This window comes from Gracilinanus agilis, chromosome 4, assembly GCF_016433145.1.
Source record: "Gracilinanus agilis isolate LMUSP501 chromosome 4, AgileGrace, whole genome shotgun sequence".
Classification (NCBI taxonomy): domain Eukaryota; kingdom Metazoa; phylum Chordata; class Mammalia; order Didelphimorphia; family Didelphidae; genus Gracilinanus; species Gracilinanus agilis.
Window position 1 is genome coordinate 314,983,063 of NC_058133.1, and position 16,840 is coordinate 314,999,902.

Here is a 16,840-nt window from a genome sequence, read left to right on the forward strand (position 1 = left end):
CTGGGTACCATGATGGGCTTCAGTGCTAAGCCTTTTAAGAGTTAGGGATAATACCTACCTGATAGGTCATGTTTTTCCCTTTGCCTTGCTTTCCTAATTCTGAAGCTTCCAATACACATAAATCATTCTTAACCCTATCTAGACCCTGGGAATTTTTCCTTTGACCTGATGGTACACAGACTTAACACTCATAGCAACTAGAAATTTCCTTTTCTTTTTAATTTGGATCAACTAGGCCTATTATAAATGGGTTGCAATTTTGCTCAGTACCAATAAGTGTAGCCACATAAAACAAGAGATACTTCAGCCTTCAATTTCTCTATATTATAGGTTTTAAGTTACACAAAGTAAATAAATGTCAGTACTTCATCATTAGCAAATTAGAGTTTATGAGGAATGGAAGATAACTATATATTTTAAATCTCTTCATAAGATAATATTACAGATGGCCTCTTAGATACCTTCAAGCTCTAAATTTTGACACTAGGATCCTAGAAATTAAAATTCATATGATACAACTTTTAACATTTTCATATTGTCTAGAACCAGCACATTAAATATGTTTTCCATCTTTCCTTCTCTGAAAAGGTTCTTCTCAGGCCAGGTTGACTTAATTATGGTTTACCCTGAATAGAAAAGAATAAACTATAGGATTTCTTAAGCAAAGGCTTTGTGTATTTTTTTCTAAAAGTTATAGTTAATTTTTACTGAATTAAATTGCTGAAAATATTTGTAGGAAGTAAAACATCTCAAAATAAATAACATTTGCATAGAAGAACATACTTTATAAAGTCAAATAAGAACATTTAAAAGTCATTATTCTAGGAAAATGGTAGATCAGGGGTCGGCAACCTTTTTGGCCATGTGAGCCATAAATGCCACATTTTTTAAAATGTAATTTCGTGAAAGCCATACAGTGCTCACAGTGCACGCTCCTGTAACAGCGCCTGAAAAAAAAATTGGCTTATGGCTCCTGCAGAAAGAGCCATATCTGACCCTCAAAAGAGCCAGATATGGCTCGAGAGCCATGCGTCACTGACCCCTGAGTTAGATACATCTAGTTTGCTCAAGTTCATTTCATATGAATTGTGTACACTAAAAGGACATTAATCAAAGTTTTGGCTCCTCTTTCATTCCCAAATCCCAAGCCTGGAGATTAGATGTTACACGACAACAGCAACAAAAATCCAAATATCTATTTTCCTGAAAGTTAATAGTTTCTATGGATATTTTAAAAGTATGAATCATCTATTGAATCTGAAAAAATGTTATTTTAATAGACCATTTTCAAAGGCATTTTTTTGAAAACTTGGTTTCACTTTTTTTTAAGCAACCTAGTTTTGGTTGCGCATACTATATGGGACAAACAGATTTCACTGGGAGAGATTCTCAAAGCATTGCAGCCACTTTAGGTCTGATTTCCCACTTACCGGTGGTCCAGGGGGGCCTCTGGGTCCCATTGCACCATCTTTTCCTGTAAAGCCCTATTCGAAAAATTAAAATAAGTACAGGTTAATGTAATCTGGAAAATGAGGGAAAAACAAAGTTGATGCCAACGGCAGACATATAAATGGTTTTAGAATTAAGTGCTGGCTGCATATGCCTTTTAGTCATGATGAAAAGAGACACAAAGACATGTTTCCCAAAGTCATTTGTATAAAAAGTAAATATGTTATCTGTTTGTGCTCACGCAGAAATATTTTCTTTTGAATAATAAACATGCCTCAAGAGTTCTAATCACACTACAACAAACAATGAGGGTGTTTCTTTCTAAAGATAATTCATTTCTTTCCTTCCTATAGTGGTCTGACATATCACTATTGACTGGTGCTGTACATTGGGTATGACTAAAATCAGTCCTTTGGTAATTTAACTTTGGTATTGGAACAAAAGGAAGTAATCTTGGTCATTCAACAGTTAACAATAAATTTAATTAGCCATGGCAGAAGGACATTCAATAGAGACATAGAGAATACCTGAAATAGATTCAGCTATGCAAAGCCCCTTTAACCTTCATTACTTGCCCCACCAGCCAAAAGAAATTTGGGGTCCTCAATAATAGAGGCATCTATGCAGAGACACAGCCTGGCTCTTTGAAAGAGACCCTTTCCCGTTCCCCCTCCCCTAGGTTCTCTCACTTCTTCTGTACTCAGGTGATGAGAAAGGTAACATCAACAGTCTGAGTCCTCTGGCCCATCCATGACTTAAGGAATATCTCAATGCATTTTAAGGAAAACGTGGACCAATTTGCATAGGGGGAGGAATTAAGATCTGACAACTCCTGTGTCAATTAGTAATATAAGAGAAATGAGGTCAAAGGGATTTGGAGAGGAATAAGCATCAAGGAATTATAACAAAGGCAAAGAGAAAGATATCATCATCATCATCACAGCTGATAACTTGAGAGAAAAGTACTTTCCCTATTTTGCCCTAACTACAGGACAATGTAAGAACAAGAACTGTTTTCTTCGCTCATGTTGATTTTTATCTACAAAAGAAATGGTGTGGGAAAGCTAGTGAATTGCCCTTCCTCCACCAAGAAAGGAGATCCCCATAATAAGTAGTTCCTTTTTTTATTGGTCCATCTCTCCTAATCTGACTTTTCATGTCATAAACTATCAGCTCAATGGGTTGACTCAAAAATAAAGAATCAACTATGAGTGCCAGGTCATGTCTCTGCACAGTCTCTTCTATTCTTGAGTGGCCCCAGATTCCTTTTTTCTCCTTATAGTGCCAGATGACCTTGGCCTTGAGTGAGTCATCCTGCTGCACAGTTACCAACTACTCCCAACTACGGTCCCCTGAAATCTGGCTGAGTATTTCTGAGTCAGATCATTTTTTTCTAAGGGCTTACATATTTTACCAAAGGAGATTTCCTTCTCAATTTCTATAGAGAATTAGGGATAATTTTAACTGTACTTTTAGAATTTAGCAATGATCTGGTTCCCTGGGACCCACCAACCCAAGCATCCATGTTTCTTATTAGCATGTGGATTTTGTAATCAGATATTAATTAATTGAAAATAACATCCTGCTTTTTAAAAAATAGGCTTAAAACTAATCCTCAAGTAATCATCCACTTCAGAAAAAATTAATTTAATCTATTTACGAAGCACAGATTCTGCTGAAAGGTTGTCTTATCACACACACACACACACAAAAACCACGCTACATTCTAGAATCACTGGATGTAATATAAAGGTTGTTTCTAGGATCCCTCTGAGAAAGCAAAATGTGGTCATGGAGCTTGCACAGAACTGGTCATAGTAGCTTTTATTTTGATTCTCTTCTACTACCAGCTAGAACATTATATTGTAAGATTGCTGCCATGATTTTTTTCCCTCCTGCTACATAATGATCTTCTTCAGTTTGATATCTGTGAACTGCTTTGTGGAACCATTTTCTATCACAAGAATAGTGAAGGGTATGTTTTTTATGCCTATGGAAGGGTTACAGATTACATTGTAGCTACCTTTTGTTTCCAAAGATGCTCTTACTAACAGTGCTGGGGGTGTGTGCGTGTGTGTGTGTGTGTGTGTGTGTGTGTGTGTGTGTGTGTGTGTACAGTACTGGCGTGGGTGTGGGTGTGGGTGTGTGAATGTGTAAAATGAATACGGCATGACCATCAATCATCTCTACATACTGTGAAAGAGAGTTTGTGACTCTACCTTTGATTTACAGAGCCCATCAGAACATCAGATTTGCTTTAGATTCCATAACTGCCCAACACATTTTTTTAATTAACCATGTAAAATATTTAGATTTCTAGCCAGGAAGAATGAGATTCAAATCCCATTCTCACATGTACTAGTTGTGTTACCTAGTCAAGTTGTTTAACCTCTCCAAGTCTCAGTCTGCTCATCTGTAAAATGAGGACGTTGAACTAGATGGCTTCTGGGATTCCTTCCAATTAATTCTAAATCTATGATTCTACAATCCTTCATTCAATCTGTCTTCTCCAATCAATTTTGCCTCTAGTTAAAAGCATAGTCACTTTCTTTAAGAACATGTGCATCGCACATGTTTTTTTTTCATTGCTTGTCTTCATTTCTCTACTATAAGAAACTCAAAAGATGCTATGAACACAAACAAGGACCACAGACATAATTTTGACCACTCTGGATTATCTGTCCTAATGATGTGCTTATTTGGGAAGAAGTCGGGTATTATGTCCAGTAGAATCATGAAAGAGATTGCTTTAAATGCACTTATGCATACTTTCTGACACATTTAGTAGCATGGTTCACGATTTTGGAACATTTTTGCCTCAATATTGTTACCATTACACAGTGCACTCCTTTTTCCACTAGATGGTAAAGCCAAAGCTTTTCTTATATACAATTCTGTAATTCTTTTGTTTTCAATCACATCTGACTCTTCATAACCCCATTTGGCAAAGATACTGGAGTGGTCTAGCATTTTCTTCTCCAGCTCATTTTACAGGTGAGGAAACTGAGACAAACAGGCTTAAGTAGCTTGCCCAGAGTCACACGGAAAGAAAGTGTTTGATGCCAGATTTGAACTCAGGAAGATGAGTCTCCTTGATTCCAGTTGAGGCACTCTATCCACTAAGCCACCGACTAGCTGCCCTACAACACTCCATTTCTCATTTCTTTGCCTTTGCACTGGCCATTCTCTATTCTTGGAGTGCATTCTCTTCTTACTACTGTTGCATAAAATCCTCTCTTTAAGACATAACAAATACTGCCTTCTACAGGAAGCCTTTGCCAATTCCTTCCCCACAACTGCCACTGCCCTCCCTCACTAACTACTTTGTTTGTATATACTAATATTCAAACAAGTTTTCTTCCCACTACACTGTGGTCTTTTAAAGTCCAGCACCTAGCAGAAAATTTAATGCATTTCATATTATTCTTAAAAGAAAGCTGCTGTATTCTTCTACTAATCAGTTTAAAACAACTTTCCCAGACCCCCTCTATTCCTCCATAATACACAGATCAATTCAAACTAAAAATCTTAATGGCTCCCATTCAATTTCAACCAACCAGAGACTTTGGGACAGTCCAACACTGGATATTCCCCAATTATGCTGGGCTTTAAATTTATTAAATTTAAGCAGCTCTTCTTTTAGTTTTTCAGAAAGTAAAATTGCTGTGTCTTGATTAATAAATAGATTCCTCTTTTAGAGTAGTATAATAGCACAAAAGGAAACTTACTCTATCTCCTGGGGGTCCCATGGGGCCTGGTGGGCCAGGTAAACCTGGTGAGCCCTAAAAAAATGAACAGTATAAGTTAAACATGGAAAGTTTCCCCAACTTGATGGAAAGCATTCTTGCACTTTTCATTGTCAAGGGAGTCTTGTTAATATTTAAAATATTTCTTAGAAAGTAGGAAGGGAGTCCTCTGGTAAGAAATCAGAAACCTGAATCTAGCACAGTGCTGAATATATATCAGTTGACCAATAAATTCTTGTTAACTAAACAGAGCAGGGGAAAGAAACGATGAGAGGCAGAGAGCCAAACTTTCTTCTTTTAGTGACCCAGACAGTTATATATTAAAATGTTACTTGACAGGAAAAGGAAAGGAAATTATAACAATGAACTTACTGATCTGCCAGGAAGTCCTGGCTCTCCTGCATCACCTTTGACCCCTTGTCGACCCTATAATAATCAATAAGACAGCAGTTCTTAGCCAATCTTAAGAGATCGAGAGAAATTAGAAGACAGGATGGTCTTCATTTAAGAAATCTCTGCTCCTTCACAAATCAGCTCTAATCATAATGAGACAGGTAGGTATCTGAGGACAATTTTGAGAATAATGAATTAAAAGTATAAACAATTCTTGGTGGATAATGTTTTTCCAGTGATGTTGACATTACTAAAGAAAATAAACACAACCTTTTCAAATTACAATACTATTGAAGCAAGTCTTTTCATGGACTAAGAACTCTAGAAAAAAAATAATTCAACATAAATCATTTTTATAGAAATGAAATGTGTAGGAAAAATCCATTTTATTTGTTTTATTATCTTTCATTTGGTGCTATGGCAGAGTAATATATCTAGAAGAATAATGTATTTAAAATATTTAATTTGATAACAAAGACTATATTTGAAGATAGCTAAGATACGGCTAACCAATCTTATTGATATGAAATAATTGAATTTACTTCAATGACAAAGAAAGAAAATAGAAGCCTCTCAGAAGCAGCTCTGGCTTTAAATTTGATTTTTACTTTAGAAATCTTATAAATGCTTTTTATGTGTTATTTTGTTTTACAATTCTATATTCCAACCTATTAGACCTAAAGATGATGCATAATGACTTCACAACTAAACTCCAGAAAGTTTTTTTGGTTTTGTTTTTATTTTTCATTTGTTTATTTTTGAGTGGAGGAAAGGGAGAATCTCTAAGTGCAAAAACTTTTCTCTTGAAACAATTCTATAATTCTGTAACTTCTAGTCTTAGGGAATTGACTGAGGCACTACTAAGAGTTTGTTTGTTATTATAATGCCATTATATATTGGAGATAAGATTTGGCCCTACTTCTTTATGACTCCAAAGTTGGCCTTTTATCCTCTGTGCTTACACTGTCTGAGCCTCAGCCATGATACGATCTTTATGCTTAGATATTTCCAATGAGAACCAAAATCTAAATTTTATACTATTTTTAGATTGAATCCTTTTTTGTCAGCTAAGGAGAATAAAAATTATCTATGGAATAAAAATGAGTCATAGAATGTAGAAGCTCTTTCTAATTCTAGTTTTGCCTTTTGTAGAAGCACATTTTATAATTGTGCATTCATCCAAAAAACAAGGATTATAGATAAATTGATTTGAGCACCTCGTAGAGTTGAAAGGGATTCCATATCTAATGCAGGTTGTAAGAAGTCTCCAAAAATTCATGTCATTGAGAGATGCATTCATCATTTATACTGATGTCAAATACGTGGCGATAATTGTACTTAAGTGGAATTATTTTAAAATATAATTACCTTCTATTTATAAGTCTAAAGTGTTAGCCATATCATAAAGTCAACTCACAAACTAAATTTGTTATGCTCTTGGGAAAAAATTGGGTATCAGAAGCATCATGGAAAATGTTTTAGCTAAATTCAGTGTTAAATGCACCAGACTCACAAAATACAATAAATTTACTCACTTGTTCTCCTGGAATTGAAAGTCCATTAGGTCCCTGAGGACCTGGAGGACCCTGAGGACCTGGAGGACCTGAATCACCACGAGGACCTGGGGGTCCCTTAAATAAACAAGGCAAAAACAAAAAAAGTTAGTGGCTGTGTTATCTAGCTCACTCCCTTCAAAGCTTGCATTTGTCAGAAACTTGTTTTTATGGTTCAAAAGACATTAATTTAATCTGATTTGAAAAAAGATCTCAGAAGTTCACATTGATTCATCCCTCTCCTCATCATTCATGCTTCCTTTCCCTGTTCCCTTGATTACAAAAAATATAGAGTTGAAACTACAGTAAATGCATTAAGTTCCCATAATGAATTTAATAGAAGAAAGAGTAAGAGAAATAAGGCATGCCAAATATCAACCATAAAGATGGCATTATAAAATATAATCTCAGACTGGGAAGGGTTGATTTCCTTGAGGCCGATTCTGCTTTCTCCTTGGAGGTATTGATCAAACAATAAACCACTAAATATTCATTGAATACTTATTCTGTACTGTACAATAGTATGCAGGAAAGTCAATTTCAAGGACACAAGTCTTCTCTCCCATGTATTGATTGGCCTGACTTACTAATTAGTTTGGCAGAATTGATGACCTGACAAAGATAGTCTAAGGCTATTATGGATGGGTCAGAAGATTTCAAAATCATAGATTTAGAGCTTTAAAAGACCTCAGAGCTCATCTATGACAGCTCTTCTTTTTGTAGAAGGTAAGGGAGAGGGTAAGTGACCTGATAGCTATACAAGAAACACAGAAACAGAGATAGGATTGGAACTTAGACCTGCTGAAACCAAATTCAGCATTATCCTATTATTCTTGCTTTTTGCAATAATCATTTATTATTCTAGAAGTTTCCCTGGCATTTGCAGAAAACATTTCTTGAAGGAATTTAAATTCTCTTATTAAAATTCTTCTTGTATTAGGGGGGAAAAGGAAGATGGATCAGATTCTGTAAGTTCTTTTGGTAGAAACCTGGGGTCGTTTGGCCAAAATAAATATAAATCATCTTTGTGTGTGTGTTGATTCGTCTCATAAAACCTATTAGACATTATGAACAATGACTTCCTAGCATTGTGGATCAATATTTAATGTCCAAGATTCTCCTATTTCCTTCTTCTTGAATCTCCACCATAAAAATGATGGCAACCAATCATCTCTTAGACTTCCTTATTTACTGTTGTTATTGTTGAGTCATTTCAGGTATGTGCAACTCTTTAGGAACCCATTTGAGGTTTTCCTGACAAAGATATTGGAGTGTTTTTCCATTTCCTTCTCCAGATCATTCTATAGATGAAAAAACGGAGGCAAACAGGATTAAGTGACTTGTCCAGGGTTATATATCTAGTTAAGTGTCTGAGGCCAGATCTGAACTCAGGAAAATGAATCTTCCTGACTCTAGGCCAGACTCTTTATCCACCATACCACTTAGCTGCCTTGTAGCTAATAACTTAATTATTAATTATTTAAATAGGTAAATTAAATAATTAAATAATTGATTAATAACTTAAATTATTGAAATTATTTGGCATTACTTCTTCCCCATTCCAGTCCCAGTTTTGTTATGACCATACCTCAATTCTCATCCTGTTAGCTTAACTCTCACCCATTGTATACTACTTCTCTATTGGGTTCAGGTCTATGACTTACAAGATGTCATCTGCTCAACTCTGGGGACCAACTGACTACCTAATGGGGAAAGACTAAACTGAGAGCTGTTTATGACCCTCTCTTCAATTCCTGTATTACACTTGTATCTATAAACCTTCCAAAGACAATAAAGAATTAGTTCTGGCCTTTACTGTATTTTATTGATTGGTGTGAATTAAATCAAAAAAATTTTAAATGTAAAAAAGCATTCAAGATGAGGGCCCTGAGAACCTCCCCATCAAACATGAATACTGCATAAGCCAGCTTTTCAAAGATAATCCAAACATACTTCTTAGTCACTCTTTCCCATTAAAATTCCCATTAAAATAGCAACTCTTGTCCTACATGAATGCTTCAGGTTGAATTTTAACTTCCTTCTGTCTCTAATTCCATCCAACAATTTCTACACTTAGTGGGCAAAATTAACAACAGGTTGGTTGGAAAGTGGCTTTTACTGAAAGTACAAGTCATCATCTTTGATGTTGGTATTTCCAACCAACCTCCATTTCTCAGCATTTATTTCAACAGTGTGAGTTCCCCTCCCTCCCCCTCATCATCATTTCTGTTGGAATAAATAGCAACTAACATGAACTTCTAAGGGCCTAGTGTTGAATTTTGTATTTTTAAAATCATTTTCAAGAATGGCCTAAGTCACCATTACACCATACTGATAAGAAAAATAATAAATGGCAATTTTGCTGTGACAACTTTTCCAAAGTCATACATCACAAGGATGGCATTTTAAACCCTGAACTCAAGTTTAAAAGATAGTTAAAAATTTTTTTAAATAGAATTTAGAGAGATACTTACAATTGCTCCATTAATTCCTCTCTCTCCTCTGGGACCTTTAGCACCAGGACCTCCCTAAAAATACATATTATAAATTAAGTGTTATTCTTTTCTGTGTCTACATAAACGAAAACAGATTATAATACTTAAATGGAAAACCAAAGAAATTGTCACTTCAGGAGAGTCTGAAACTTTGCCACCCAGGCCAAAAGGCCCCAAAGTAAACATTTCAAATATAGAAATATTTCCCCATGTTGTACATCTTAGTTTTACTTTTTGCCATTCATATACTACCTATAGTTTCAAAACTAATTTAAGAATTTTTGAAAAAAGTGAATTTTACCTTTGGGCAGGAAAACAGAATGCACTGTCTTGAAACCCAATAATAAATTAGACAATTAATCTTTTAAGAAAAGACTATCCTGATTCTAACACAAAATAGGGACAACTGCAGCACTTAGTATCTGTAGATCTCCAAAAAGTAGAAGCAATGAACACAAAGGCCCAACATACCCAGTTATCTCCTTATAGGCTAAAAATACTAAAAAAAAAAAAAAAACAATCAACTATGATCTCCAATGCTCTAGTAAATGAGGCAATCTCAATGATGTGGGTTTTTCTTCCAATAATGTCGATGGTGATGGTTCTAGGGTGACTCTGGGTCATATCTTTTTTTTTTTTTGCCCTCAATGAACAAATATTCTATTGTGGGGTATGTGGGAGGGTGCAACATAAACAGATAAGTATATATAAAATATAGTCCTACTCTAACCTTCCCACCATTGTTCCTAAATCTGTTCTCTGGAACCAAGCTGATAATCCTTCAAATACTTGAAGATGTCTATTATTCCCCAATCCCAAGTCTTTTCTCTAGATTAAATGTTCCCAATTCCTTCCACTAGTTTCCATGGGTCAAGGTCTCTAATGCTCTCATCACCCTGATTGCTTTCCTCTGCCTGCTCTACTGTTTGTCAATGTCCTCTCTAAGATACGGCACCCACAGCTCATCATCATATTTCAGATATGGTCTGTTCTGAGGAAGGGACAATGAGACATTCACATTCCACAATCTCTCAATGCTGCCTAAGTCCACAAAATGTGTGGCTTCCTTGCTTTACTTTTGATTCAATATTGAGATTGCTAAACCGAACCCCCACCTGAACTGTTATCTTGCCCTAACTCCCTCACCTCATACTTGTGAAAGTGATTCCTAGGGCCACATCTTCTTATGAGACTAAAGAACAAAATCCATGTTACCCAGAAAGATCTATGTCACTGATTATATGAGTGTAGAATTACAAAAGGGAAATAAATAAGCCTTTCTAAAAAAGGGGAAAGGGGGCAAAGAAATTTCTAAGATACTTATAGAATTAGAAATAAAGCTGAGACCTTGGACATCACCAAATGACCCCCTATATTTACAAAGAGGGAAAAGGAGGCTTAGTGAGTAAAGTGAATTCCCTAGAGTCACACAGATAGTAAGTAGCAAAGCTGGAATTTGAACCCTGGTTCTATGACTCTAAATCCAGTGTTCTTTTCATTATACCATGCTACCTCTCATAGAATGGCATCTTATTCTAGATGGGAAATTTTATCTTCATTTCATAATCTCTTAAATTTTTAAAATAAAGTTCATAAATAGTGGAAAGTAGCTGGTATCACAAATATCCTGATATGTTTCAATGACTTGTGAAATGTTAAACATACACTTTGTCACACTGAAGGTATGACAATATAAGTGCCTATATGTGTGTAAAATGTCTTGTGAAGGGCAGCTAGGTGGCTCAGTGGTTTGAGAGCCAAGTCTGGAGATGGGAGACACTGGGTTCAAATCTGACCTCAGATATTTCTTAGCTGTGTGACCCTGAGCAAGTCACTAGTCCCATTGCCTAGCCCTTACCACTTTTCTGTCTTGGAACTGATACTTAGTCTTGTTTCTAAGACAGAAGGTAAGATTGTTTTTTTATGTCATTCATAGCTATCTTCTATGAGTACTCAAAACTTAGAAAAGATGCTACTGGAACATTCTTCTCCATTAGGACCCAAAATTGCAAATTGCATTAATTTCTATGAATTCTCTTTCCATCTACATGGATATCACAGGTATTTAATAATGCTGGTTGACCAACTGTTGGTACCATTGTGCCATATATTTAGAGCTGGAAGGGATCTTTGAGGTCATTTAGTCCTAATCTTTCATTTTACAGATGAAGAAACTGAGGCCTGAGATTAAATGACTTGCCCAAGATCACATAGATAATAAGTATCAAAGGAGGATTTTAGCCCAGATCCTCTGACTCCAATCCTCTACTCCATGTCTGCTATTAAAGAAGTGCACTGCCTCCTTTAGCTTATAACATTTCACATCTATAACTTGATCCTTAATAGTTTATAGCAGGAATTCTTAACCTGGGATCTATGAATTTGCCATAGATGTACACACTTGTGTATGTGTGTATGAATATTGCATATATATGTTTGATAATTCGGAACATAATTGGTTTTCTTTTTGATGCAATTTTTCTTTATGCATTTACAAACAATATTCTGAGGAGTCCATAAGCTCTATCAGACTTCCAAAGGGGGCTGTGGGAACCTCCTAGTCTATAGAGGAATTTGATCCATAAATGGCAAATGTTCTAGATGTAAAATGATCTGGACATGGCTCAGCCTCTCTACTGTGGCCTTAGCGGACCTGTCCAGAAAGTTTCTAGGAACATCCTGAAGCATCCTTTAAGACATTGCAATGACCAGAGGAAAAGCAAATTTGCATTTTTTAAAAGTCTAAGCATTTAAATATGTTCTAAACTGAGGGAAAAGTGGCTAAGGAGAGGAATTCACACTCCAGAACCAAAGTTGTTTTGATCTGGATGTCCTCTGGTGCACATGTCTGAATCTAGCACCAGAAGACATGCACTATTGAGTTGTCCTTCTTGAAAGACTTAACTCTAATCACTGCAAGGACCAAGCCTGGCTCCAGAGGATCAGGGATGAAGAATAAGACCCACCTCCTGGCAGAAAGGTGAAGGATTAAATATATGGATTGAGACCCACATTTTTGGACTTGGGAATCTTGCTTCACAATACATTTTTTGTAACAACGTTTGTTTATTTTTTCTCTTCGGGGACAAGGAAGACAGGAAGAAGAGAGATGGAAAGTAGGAGAAAGAAAAAACTTTAATATTTGGGGAAAATGCTCATTTTAAAAAATAAAGCAGGGGGATGGCCTGTGTTTTGGTGACCCCAATTTCCAAAAAGTCCATAGAATTTGCATAGAATTTCCAAAAGAAAAATCACAACTACAATTTAAAAAAAAGAAAACGTGAATGAATATTTATATTTCCTTACCGCTGGTCCGGGTGGTCCAGGAGGTCCAACACTGTCCTGGGTACATGTGCAAGCATTTGGAAAAGCTGGGCATTTTGCTTCATCTCTCTGGATTTTTGAGAATAATAATCAGCCATTAGGAAAAAATAAACCACATTTCCCCCTCCATGACTTATACAAACAACGGAGTCTGTTTCTTAACTTTAAATGACAAAGATCCAATTATCATAATAAATGATAATGAGAATTCATGTCTGGCTCTCAAATTTCCACAGTTATATTATTTTCTTTAAGAAACCTTACAAGACAAAATGGAACTTATAAAAGGATATTCAGAGGCACTAGTAATTTAGTTCAATTTTCTCTGATCCAATGTTCTCTGCCTAACTCAGACAAAAAACATCCTGTGATTTTATACTCTACTTTGCATTCCCAGAGATCAAAATACATCGTGGGATGATATATTTTAAATTTAAAGGGGCCTTAGAAGCCATCTAGTCCACCACCACCAACACCCCATTTTGCAGATAAGGAAACTGAGGCCAGAGAAGTTAATTAACTTGCCAGGTCAAAAGGTAGTAAACATCAAAGGCAGAATTTGAAACCAGGTCCTCTGGCTCCAGAGTCAGTGCTCTTTTCTGTTTAACTATGCCAAAACTATAACCATTATAACAATCACAAAACACAAATTCTTTCTTCAAACCAAAATGTGGTCATTTTTCTTATTTAAAACTAACAGAAATCTAGTGAGAAGGTAATTTATTCAACAAGTGCCTGCCAGCATTTTACAAGCAGAAGGAATGCTTAGCATTAGTGGAAATCTGTGGGCTTGGGTGAGGCTTTTTAAGTTAATCCACTGAGATGCTTCTTGAGAATTTCCAAATATGGGCTTGCGCATTCTCCACTGGAGAGGGAGGGGTCACATCAAACATTGGCAGGAACTATGATAACTGATAAAAGGCACAAGCCTTTGCATATTCCTGGGTTTCCTATTTGCTGATAACAGCTGCTGAGTGTTACTTTCCCAATTCAACTTCTCACTGTCAGCAGGATTTACTGGGAAGATTTTTGACAACATCCAGTTCAGGTCTACTTACCCTAGAAGGGATGTCACAGCATCTGTCTCTACTGGTCCACACTGGGCTGCATACTATGTCAAAATTCTGGATTTGGAACTGCAAAACAACCATATCCACTAAGTATTTCTTTTTAAAATTCACTAGGGACTGCAAACATTTCAGATTTCAACGTCTCCTCAGAGCCAAAATTGAGACTTTGCCAGCTTCCTGCACAAATGCTTACAAGTGTTCTACTTCATAAGTAATGTGCTCCTATTTTCTCGGAGTGGGAAGAAGAGGAAATTCCCTCCAGTTTCTTAAAATAAATAAACACCCATACTTCAGAAGAAGGAAAAAGTCAAGCCAAATGCTCCTGATGAACTCCGGCTCCTGATCCTGGTTCGTGGCCAAAAAGAAATGTTTCTCAAGAAGTGAAAAAGAGCTTTAATAGCTAGTGGATTCCAATTTATCTAACTGTGCAAACAGAATCGCAAGGTTTTTTCTTAGGGAAGATTTTGATCTCTCCATTGATACTGATTCTAGCTACTATAAAGATCATGTATTGTATGAGAGTCCTACCTTCACATAAAAAGACATTCTTTTAGAGTTTTTCCCAAAATACTCTTTAAATAAAAATATAGGTTTGATGGGACATGTTCTCATTTTAAAAAGATTCATGTTATACTTTTAACACTAGGATTTAGAATCACAACAATTCAAAGATAGGACGAAACTTGAGCTATGATTTAATTTTATAAGGATCTGCCAGGTGAGGTAATTCCCTCTACAAACACAGATCAGAACCTTCTAGGCAATTTAGATTGTTAAAGTGTTGCATAGAACACTGAGAGCTTCAGTGACTTGTCCAGGGACACACAGCCAGTATATGTCAAAGGCAGGATATGAACCCAGTCCATTTTGACTTTGAGACAGTTCTCTTATCCACTACACCATGCTGCCTTCACATGTCAAGATATAATTACAAAATTCTACAATAATCAATTCTTAAAACAGAGTGCATATTCTCTGTGCCAGTATAATTCAGAGAAACCAGTTGCATCTAAGGTGAATTTATTTTTAAAGCAATATACATGTTCTTTTAAATTTACTCTAAATTTAATATAGCATGCTTCAAGAATCTGAAGTCATCTTTTTAAAAATATAATACTAAAACAGACTCAAAAGGAAGAAAAATCCATAATCCACATGAAAATTTATAATTCTTGTCTTATGAATTCAACAAAGCCTCCTCCTTTTCCCTGGTAGTAATGTCAGTAAAAAATGCCAGTTACCTACCCCTTACCACTCTTTTGCCTTGGATCTAACAACTAACTGCTAAGACAGAAAGTAAGGGTTTTTAAAAAGTGATCACTCTTCAAAGATGGCTTCTTGTGAAGCTACATTAGAGCCTAATAAAAATCTAAAAATGATTCTCCATAATATTAAAGGCATAATTATATGAAATGAAAAAAATAGCTACGTAGCTTTTATTAGCTAGGATTCTCTTTTGGAGCAAAGGCAATGGTATAGCTTAATTTAAATTAATTGGGGAATTTTTGCAACAAGTCATGGCCCAACCTAACTTGGGAATGTTTGGAGATTTTGCCTTGCTGTGGTGCCTAATGATCTGACTTGGTATGATACAATTAAAGAGTTCACTGCTTTATCCACAGCACATTTTCCCACTGAAAATTCTTCCAAATGTGTATTCACTGAGTGACAATGAAAAGCAATTTCCACATTAAAATGTACCAAGGCACCACATGAAATGTAAACATGCTACTTACCGCGGCTGATTTCCTTTCACCTTTAATGAGCTTTCCAAGAATTTCATAACCATCAGTTGTGATGTTCCCAGCTTCCTTGATGTCTTTCTCTATAATTTCATAGCAGTCTATATAAAGCTTAACACTTTTTGAAGTAACCACAATATGAACCTAAAAAGAAAGATGCATTTAATGATGAAATGACTATTTTGTCATATTATCTGTTTTACTAAAAAACTATGTGCTCTACTGAGATTCAGAAAATGTTAGAGGAGAAGAGTTCTGATGCATCATTGGTTCCAGTGCTTACTCTTTCTTTACAAATGAGGTAACCTCAGCCCAGAAAAGGGCAGTGACTTTCTTAGTGACATAATTTGGGAAAGAACTAGGTGGTGGTTGTTGTTATTGTTCAATTGTTTATAATCTTGTCCAACTCATCATGACCCCATTTGAGGTTTTCTGGGCAAAGAATCTGGAGTGGTTTGATTTTATCCATTTTATTTATACATGAGGAAACTGAGGCAAACATGTTTGAGTGACTTGCCAGAAGTCACATAGCTAGTAAGTGTATGAGGTTAGATATGAATTCATGAAGAGGAATCATCTTAACTCTAGATCTGGCACTCTATTCACTGTGGCATATACTTGCCCCTGGAAGAACTAGAACACCAATCCCTGAAGGTTCTTTCTTTCATGAATCTGCCTAGCTCTCAACTAGATCAAAAGGACACGAGTGATCTTTAAACTCTGTAATATCCCATACCAAATCTATCCTGTGATACACTGGAAAGAAAATTGAACTGTCAAAAGCTCAGAATTCAAATACTGCCACTGATGATTCCTACCTGTGTGAACTTGGGCAACTCAGTGAACCCCTGCAGGCTTTGGTTTCCTCATCAAAAAATAAGGAGAGAGTGAATGAAGGGGGCTTAGCAGTACCAGATATTAAACTATACTATAAAGCAGCAGTCATCAAAACAATATGGTACTGGCTAAGAGATAGAAGGGAGGATCAGTGGAATAGACTTGGGGTAAATGACATCAGCAAGACAGTGTATGATAAACCCAAAGAGCCCAACTTTTGGGACATGAATC

The 16,840-nt window shown here is 36.0% G+C and overlaps 1 protein-coding gene across 1 annotated transcript in view; it reads right to left on the reverse strand.

Annotated features, from left to right (window-relative positions):
• Positions 1–16,840, reverse strand: part of COL12A1 (collagen type XII alpha 1 chain) — a 140,770-nt gene that overhangs the window by 12,938 nt on the left and 110,992 nt on the right. The window contains exons 50-57 of the mRNA XM_044675365.1: positions 15,767–15,916; positions 14,019–14,096; positions 12,943–13,029; positions 9,616–9,669; positions 7,124–7,219; positions 5,568–5,621; positions 5,178–5,231; positions 1,431–1,484 (exon numbers count right to left, since the gene is read on the reverse strand). Coding sequence (XP_044531300.1) covers positions 1,431–1,484; positions 5,178–5,231; positions 5,568–5,621; positions 7,124–7,219; positions 9,616–9,669; positions 12,943–13,029; positions 14,019–14,096; positions 15,767–15,916 — 627 coding nt within the window. The remainder of the gene's footprint in view (positions 1–1,430; positions 1,485–5,177; positions 5,232–5,567; positions 5,622–7,123; positions 7,220–9,615; positions 9,670–12,942; positions 13,030–14,018; positions 14,097–15,766; positions 15,917–16,840) is intronic.